At 44.4% G+C, this 8,156-nt stretch overlaps 1 protein-coding gene across 1 annotated transcript; it reads left to right on the forward strand.

Moving 5' to 3' along the window:
- The first annotated feature begins 1,350 nt into the window (after positions 1-1,350).
- LOC146317257 (uncharacterized) lies at positions 1,351-5,736 on the forward strand. The gene is made up of 5 exons (XM_084732350.1): positions 1,351-1,512; positions 3,842-3,907; positions 4,371-4,455; positions 4,755-4,840; positions 4,958-5,736. Exons 1-5 carry the CDS (start codon positions 1,468-1,470, stop codon positions 5,000-5,002), a joined length of 327 nt encoding a protein of 108 aa, XP_084588476.1. The 5' UTR covers positions 1,351-1,467; the 3' UTR covers positions 5,003-5,736.
- Positions 5,737-8,156: the final 2,420 nt, after the last annotated feature.

The following is an 8,156-nucleotide window of genomic DNA, read 5'->3' on the forward strand; positions in this document are numbered from 1 at the left end:
CATATGCACTCAGTCCAGATCCCAAATCCGCACCCGCAGTTTACAGCGCGCCGACGGAGCCCAGTTTGAATTGACGGACGTCCGTTGCAGCCAATCAGCGCTCACCGTGCGCCAAAGCTGTGTTTATTCCACTTATCCGACCAATCGGAGTGGCCCTCCGCGGCCGAGTGCGTCATCAGAGTAGAATGTGAATGTGGGCTGCCTGTTACCGGAGCACACTCTGCTCCCATCCCCCCATCCTCATCGAGCAATGGCGGCTGTCTTTTTCTTGCCGCTTTGTCCTTCTCTCATGTTCAGCTTGTAAAAGAAATGTGTACAAAACTCGGTAAGGAATGTTTGCCCTTGTGTTTCAGAAGAATGCGTGTCAGCTTCATGAGCACATTATTAATTATTATTTTTCGCACTTGTCTCATCGCATGTCTGTTATGTCGCACTGCTTTTTTTTCCCTCCTCCTCCTCCTCCTCCTCGGCGGGGCTTTTCTCTCTCGGGCTCTAACAATGGAGGGATGGAGGAAATGAGGCCACAGCACTGAACTGCACCCGCTCACTGAAGCAGCCTGAACACACACTTCACTACAAAGTGTTTTCTATATATTCTTTTCGACGAATACTGTGTTTATTCGACCTTGGCGCACGAATTTATGGGCTGTTATGTAAAAAAAAAAAAATGAGCGTCAAGTGCGCACATCCACAGATGAGTGAGGGAGTTTCAAACATGGGCGTCGGGGAGGGGCGGGGCGAGCAGGCGACGATCAAGAGCTGTGATGAGAACATGGCGGCAGTGCCGCACATTAATATTCTTTAAGCCTTTTATCTGCTTGATAGTGCTCATAAGGCGGGTAAAGAGGTGACAACAGCGTCATTAAATACTTTAATCCACTAACACCGTTCGTGTCGTCGACATTTTGCCTCTATTCCCCCAAAGACTTGCCTCTATTCCCTCGTCGCGTCGGTGGGCGGGAGAAACGGTGTGTAGTCGCCGCCTGACTCGACCAGATGAACATCAATCAATCAAATTGTGACATACGTCAACCGAAGCGCTGCCTATTCGATATATTTAGTGCGTATTTCGGTGTACAGTGAATTTTCACGGTTTCGCGGTGTCGAACAGGCGCCCGTGTTGAACACTGGGTTCGTTTTGTCGGGTTTTACCGGTCCGGGTATTGTTTTGGGGGGAGAAAGGACAGTTGCAGCGGCGGACAGGAGGGGGGCGGGGCCTACGGGTTTAGAAATTCTATCCATTGTTCCACTCCAACGCGCGAAGAGAACACCTCTGTGGAGCCGTGAGCCAATGAGCTGCCGCCGAGCTCCTCCGAACTCCGCCCACAAGCCTATATTAAAGGCTCGGCCGTCAGCAGCATTGGCCACTGGCACAATATAATACTGATTGATCCACAAACTGAGCGGAGGGATTTACTTTATTCAACCTTTCATTTCAGCCGTCCTTTATTTTATTGAACTAAAACAATGGCCGACACACAAGTTGACTCCGGCTCGGATATCTCTGCCAAGGTAAGCCGCCTCACCTCACACCTCCAGCGGAGCCGCTGCTCACTAAGCCCCGCAGCAGAATAAAGCTTCTCTGGGCTCTAACCTAGATTTAAAAAAAAAAAACCTTCCGTCGGCGCTTCGCGCTCATTCGGAGCCAGCCGGAGGTGAAAAGGAGAATTAAAAACCCGCTCTTCATGTCTTTTTCTCTCTAAACTCTGTTGGGAAATAAGGGAGAAATAAAGCAGCGGGTCTGAGCACCGCATCATGGAAATCGGCTGCGTTTCACTCCGCGTCTCATTGTCCGGAGAGTAACAGTCTGCGCGGGTTCTTTGTTTATACAAGCGGCTCGGTTCTCCTCCACGTCCAGCCCGGACCGAGTGAACACGACCCGTTCCGACAAACTCTCTGCGGCTTTTTGAGCTCTTTATCCGCGGCTCTTGTCGCTGAATTGATTTGCACATTTATTCCACATCCTCCAGGCTGCTTAATGCGAATTAATTCGAAGTCAAATCCCGCTTCCAGCTGAAGAGAACCGGCTTGTTTATTAATAGAGCGGTAAGGAGCTGCCGGGCTGAGCAGCGGAGGACTAAATGGGATTTTCTGAGGCTCTCCAGCTGGTTTGGACTGAGAAGTTGGTTTGAATGGAGGACAGAGAGGAGGCAGGCAGGCGGTGCGTAGCTCACACCGATGTCAACTTTCGGGCTCTGCACCTCCAGCCTCGTATTTCATGTAACTACATGTTCTTCAGGCCCTTTGTGTTTTTGTTTGGGTCCCCGTTTTTTAAAGGCACCGGCGGGCCTGCGTGCACCGTCCGACCCGGTTTGTTTACCGACTCAGGAAGGTCGGCGGCTGCTGCTGTTTGTTGAGCCTCCGTTTACCGGAGTGTGTGTGATCCACACAGTGAGCCGCTGCTTCCTCTTCTTCTTCTTCGTTGTTTTTTGGAGCATGTTCGCAGGGCGCGTTTACGTCTCAGGGGAAAAGTTTGTCTCTTTTTCTGTAATGCAGCCCACTTCTTCTCCCTGTGTGTGTGTGTGTGTGTGTGTGTGTGTGTCGGGCTGTGGAGGTGTGATGATGATGATGTGACGGGGCTGGTTTTCCCCTCTTTGTGACCCTCTCTCGTCTCTCTGACCGTCTTTGTGCTTCTCTAAATGTTTAATATCCGTCCAGTTGGACTTTGGATCAGATCGGGTAAAAGTTTAATAGCCCCCGCGGGAGGGGGGAGACAGGGGGGAGTCAGTCGCGGCTCCGCAGCAGCAGCAGCGGGCTGTGGGAGGACAGGATCCGGGCTGAGCCGCGGAGCTGAATAATGATAATAATAGTAAAATAAGTGATTATACACATTAAGGGCACATATGGGTGGGGGTGTGGAGGTAAAAGTTGGGGCCCGGTGTTGCCGCTGATGATCCGGGGTGCCCGTTCAGCCACTATTTATAGTTTGGAGCATTTTTACGCACAAGCGCCTTTTTACGCACAGTGCGCTCACGGAGCTGAACTGGACCTCATTTGTGTCCTGCCAAGGAGGCGCCGATGCTGCTAAACAGCTTAATGGATTTTAACCAATAAGATTATATAAAGCAATTAATCAATAGCAGCGTCTGTGTTGGATGTGCGGGGCGTGCGTGTGTGCGTGCAGCGGGGATAAAAGGCTGTGAACGGACGGTGTCGGCAGAACGAGGAAGCGGGGCGCTATTAATAGTGTCGGCGGGCGGTTTTCCGCTGTGAGCGCGGAGCAGAAACAACCCGGAGGTGTGTGTGTCGGTGAAGGGGTGTGTGTGTGACGGTGTGTCCGCGGCTCCGGCCTCGTTTTCGCTCTGCTCGGTTGCCATGTGTCGTCTTCTATTGTCCTCTCCAGCCTCCGTTACAACGCGGGGCCAGCAGCGGCAGCGTGCACCGCGCTCTCCGCCGCCGCCTCCGCCTCCTCCTCCTCCTCCATCACCTCCTCCTCCCCCCCCCCCCTTCTCCTGCGCCCTCCTGTGTTATTTTAAACGGAGCGGTGCATCCTGGGTATTGCAGTGTCTCTCCCGGGCGTGTCTCGCGACATATGGCGGCGAAGGCAGCCCGCGAAGACTACAATACCCAGAGTGCCCTGGGGGCCACATCAAAGTATCAGATTACAACACATTAGAGGGGATGGAGTGGGAGGAGGAGGAGGGGGGGATCTGCAGAGACCAGTGTGGTGTTTAAATAGGAAGGCTTCACTCTGACAGGGAGAGCTCCCAGCATGCACTGGGACTCGTCTAACTAGGCCATTAGGTAGCAGGGCAGGTAACAGCAGCTGGGAGGAGTTTCACTACATCACAGATGTTGTTTTGTAAAATTTATTTTACATTTATATTTTGTTTTTCATTAGGACCTGAAAGAGAAGAAGCTGGTGGAGGAGAAGGAGAACGGCAAAGATGCTGCCACCAACGGAAAGGTAACCAGCACCTCCACGCCATCCACACATCTGATGCTCCTCCTGGAGCAACTCTGAGGAAATGTTGAACTTGTATGCAGGTCCTGATCAGTACTGAGTTTCTGGGACCAATAAAGATATAAAACAATTTGAATATTGATAAAGTGGCCAATATAAATGTGTTGATGAGTGAATGTGATGAAGGCACCATCAGAAATGACACCAGGTCACTTAAAAGTAAACTTTCACTGGTATTTTTAATAATTATAAACAGACATAATAATCATAAAACACTTCTATATTATATGAATGCTGTTTAAAAATATCTGCATTATGTTCTGTCTTTTATAAAGTTATAATGGACAACTTTTGTACGCTGATACTCATTAAGCTACTATAGACCAATATGGCCGACTGATGTATCTGTCTGGTTCTGCTTTTCTTCAGAGTCTGCCATTTTAAACATTTTTTGTGTGTGTTGCAGGAGAACGAGGAGAATGGCGAGCCCGACGTAGATGACGAAGAGGACGAGGAGGTGGATGAGGAGGACGAGGAAGATGATGGAGAGGGTAGCTAAAAAAATATTTTTTATTTTAAAGGTGCCATTGATAATAATCAGCCACTAGTGGGCACCCTACCCCAACCTGTTCCATCCCAGAGGACACAGATAAACAAAACATTCAGTTTGGATCCACCAAAATAAAAAAAGCAATTAGTTCACAATTTGTTTTTTATTCTGTTTCTTCTAAAAAGCCTGGGGATGTATTGTATTACTTTGAAAAATGTTAATAAGTCTCACCTTTAATCTTGTTATCTTTTCCAAAAATGTGCAAAAGTCTCACTTTTTTTCTTTTCCATTGTCCTGCAGGTGAGGAGGAAGACGAGGAAGATGACGAAGACGAGCTCGAGGGCGGCACAAAACGGGCAGCTGAGGATGACGACGACGACGACGAGGTGAGGTGGCGAAGTCTTAACACGCAAGAATCCAAGCAACCAATGAAGTCACGGTTTAACTAACCAGCCTTCTTCTTCTTCTTCTCCTCCTCCTCCTCCTCCTCCTCCTCCTCGCAGGACGACGTCGAAACCAAGAAGCAGAAAACCGACGATGACGATTGATGCGTTTTCCCCCCACGCCATCCTGCTGAACCACTTCCTGATTCTTCACCTCTGACCATTTTTCTATGTCACAGGTGGAGGACCTGGAGGACTGATTTAAAGGAAAAAATAATAATAAAAAAAAATCCAACATGGTCATTAGCAAGTAGAGTTCAACAAACATCGACCACGTCCACACACACAAACACACACACACTCTCTCGATCTCCCCTCAAACTGCAAAACAAATTTTCTAGAGGAACTCGCCACCACATCGACGCAGAAATCCGGCTTCTCTTCAACAACAACACGAAAGGAGAATTTGTTTGTATTTTTATTTACATTTTATATTTTTGTACATATTGTTAGGAGGGGGGGTCAGTTTCTCTCCCGGCAGCGATCTCGTCAGACCAAATCGGTGCTTCTTTAACGAAAGATTTTACTTGGTTGACCATGTTACGATATCTCAACAGATAACTAGGGAAAAAAAAACATGTAAAAACAGTAAAAAAACATGAAAGACAACCTCTTAAGCCGTTGAACTCAGAGCATTCCAGTAAATTTAATGTATGTACTTTAGCTGTACCATAACTAGTTTGTTTGTATGGGAGGGTAAGGCCAAAGAAAAGAGCCTCTTTTCTTTTTCCTTTTATTTTGTTTTTGTCAGCGACTTTTTGTTTTATGACGGCCTGTTTTGATGTATGTGCGAAGTTTGTTGTTTGACAATAAACCGGACTTTTATTTTGTGAGTTGTACTTTGTATCTCTGCTTGTTTCTTCCTCTTTCAGGTGGAGGTGAACTCACAGGTATTCTGAAAGGGGTTAAAGGTCGCCAGCTTTCAAAAGTGGAAAGAAACTAAATACATTTACTCAAGTTTCCATTTTATGCAGCATTATACCTCTGCTCTTTAAAACTTTAAAACCACATGCAGAAATTAATTTATTAGAGAAAGTAAAGAATATCAAACTTTGTTTATACAGAAATTTTTGTAAAGGGCAATTCAAAGTGGAGAGAAAATAAAAGAATGCAAGTAATAAAAACAATTTAAGTGAAAACAAACAGAACTGTAGAAAAAGATATTAAATCAAAGGTGACATTAAGGACAAAGATCTCAAAGGTCACAAATATCTTGATAAAATGATTGATTAATAAGAGAAGTCTTAAGTTTTATTAAAAATATTTTTAAAAAAAGGTGTAGTCCTTAAACAGCTGAAAAAAACACATTTCTAAAAACCTATCAAGGTTTTTATAATTTTATTTATATTTCCACTGAAATGACAAAAATAGAGAGCAGCGTGATGTACAAAGAATGAAAATACACAAAATACATTATTAGTACAAACAGGTGATAGAAACTGATGATGGCAACAAAACTGATGGTTATTTTTCAGGTGTAACTAACTTTGAATCAATCAAACTTTATTTACAAAGAACCTTTCAAACAAATCAGATGGAATTCAAAGTGCTTCACATGTGACGACAAAACAGAAGATGTTAAAAATTAATTTAGAGACTGATGCTCACCAAAAAACCCCCGAACCCAACTGAATTTAATATGACAACAAAAGATGGGTAATTAAAATAATAATAAAAACAATAATATAAGAAATGAAAAATAAATTGATGTACTACATGAAGTAGATTGATTCTAGTAAAACCAAATTATTAATAAAAATAGAAAAAATCTAAAATAATAATAAATAAAAGTATAAATAGTAAAGCCATAAAGTGGTAAAACAATACATAAAAACAATAACTGGGTTTTAAATTTGTCGAAGGGGTCACATGAGAAAAAGTAAAGAAAAAATAAAACTGCATTGAAACTCCAGACTTTCTTATTTAGTGTTGTTCATCAACAGAAGTGGTTAAAGTTTATTTCTGAGTTCACACGCCGTCACATGAAGACAGCGAAAAAACAAAAACAGTGAGAATAAAAGACGAGTGGAAGCTCCAAACTCTCCCCTTAAATGTCTTTTAAAAATATTATGTATCATGTTGTTGCAGCTCTAAGGTTCAAACCTGCAGAACGTTGTAAATGTTCCTCCTGTACAATCTCAGCTAATTCATTTTTTCCATTTCCTGTTACATCACAGTTCTCACAGCTGATTATTGTTTGTGTTTCCTGCAGAACTTCAGATCACTTTATTAAATATGACTTATTGTTGCAGATCTAACTGACCTACAGCGTGTGAAGCTGCTCAGATCAGCTCAGCGTTGACCAGCTCCAACAGAGGGTCTCAACATGAGGGTCGGGACCCCACAAAAGGTCCCAGGATAAATCTTTGAGGTCCCAAGATGAAGACAGGAAAACTTATATTTACGTCTTCTCTTGTGAGATACTTTAGTTTTAAATGTACAGTGTGTGAGTTCTGCCACTAGGGGTCTCTCGCCGTGAAACAATGGGCTCATCTGAGATAATCTGCAAAATTACGAGCCACTGGGAGCCTGTCAGTTTATTGATCAGGTGACAGCCCGGCGTTTGTAGTCAGCAGAGAGCAGCTGCAGCTCCTGGTTCCAAAAACTGCAGCTGCCTCGATCTCGTGAGGTTTTCGTTGCCCACGTGTGACGTCACTCTGTGCGGTGATCACCAGTGATCGATTCTGTGCAGGTCTGGCTCATCTCAAACATACCTACTAACCAGAGACGTAGATTGATGATGTCATTAAGTAGTGAGGGATCATGGGAGTTGTTGTCTTCATTGTTAAACAACCACATAGGTGATCAAAATCTAATCCAGAAAGGAACTGATCATCGGCTGTAGTCCGATACAAAATAGTTCAAAATGACAAAATATTTCTGTAAGATGGACTTTTACATGTTACAGTATTTGTATTATTTGTAATCTGAATTCTACCCTCACAGTAGAATTTAAAGGTATAATCTGCAACATTTTCTTTAAAAACAATTTATAGACTCATAAATATAATTCCTTTCAGTCATCACTTCTACCCCTCTGTCAGTCTGTGCTGGTGTCTGTATCTGCAGAGATCCTTTTTTTCCTTTTTTGTCTCATTATTTTGCTGCTCGGGAAACTTTACCAACCAAAAACTTCAGTGTCTGTCATCCTGGTGTCTTCCTCAGATGAATCCTGCTGATTGTTCTGTGTGAGTCAGTCAAAGTGAACGCAGAGTGTTGAAGGTGTGAGCGGTGAAGGTGGAGGAGTGAACTGAGCCGA

The sequence above is a fragment of the Lutjanus erythropterus genome, chromosome 12 (assembly GCF_056507025.1).
Source record: "Lutjanus erythropterus isolate fLutEry1 chromosome 12, fLutEry1.hap2, whole genome shotgun sequence".
Classification (NCBI taxonomy): Eukaryota; Metazoa; Chordata; class Actinopteri; order Lutjaniformes; family Lutjanidae; genus Lutjanus; species Lutjanus erythropterus.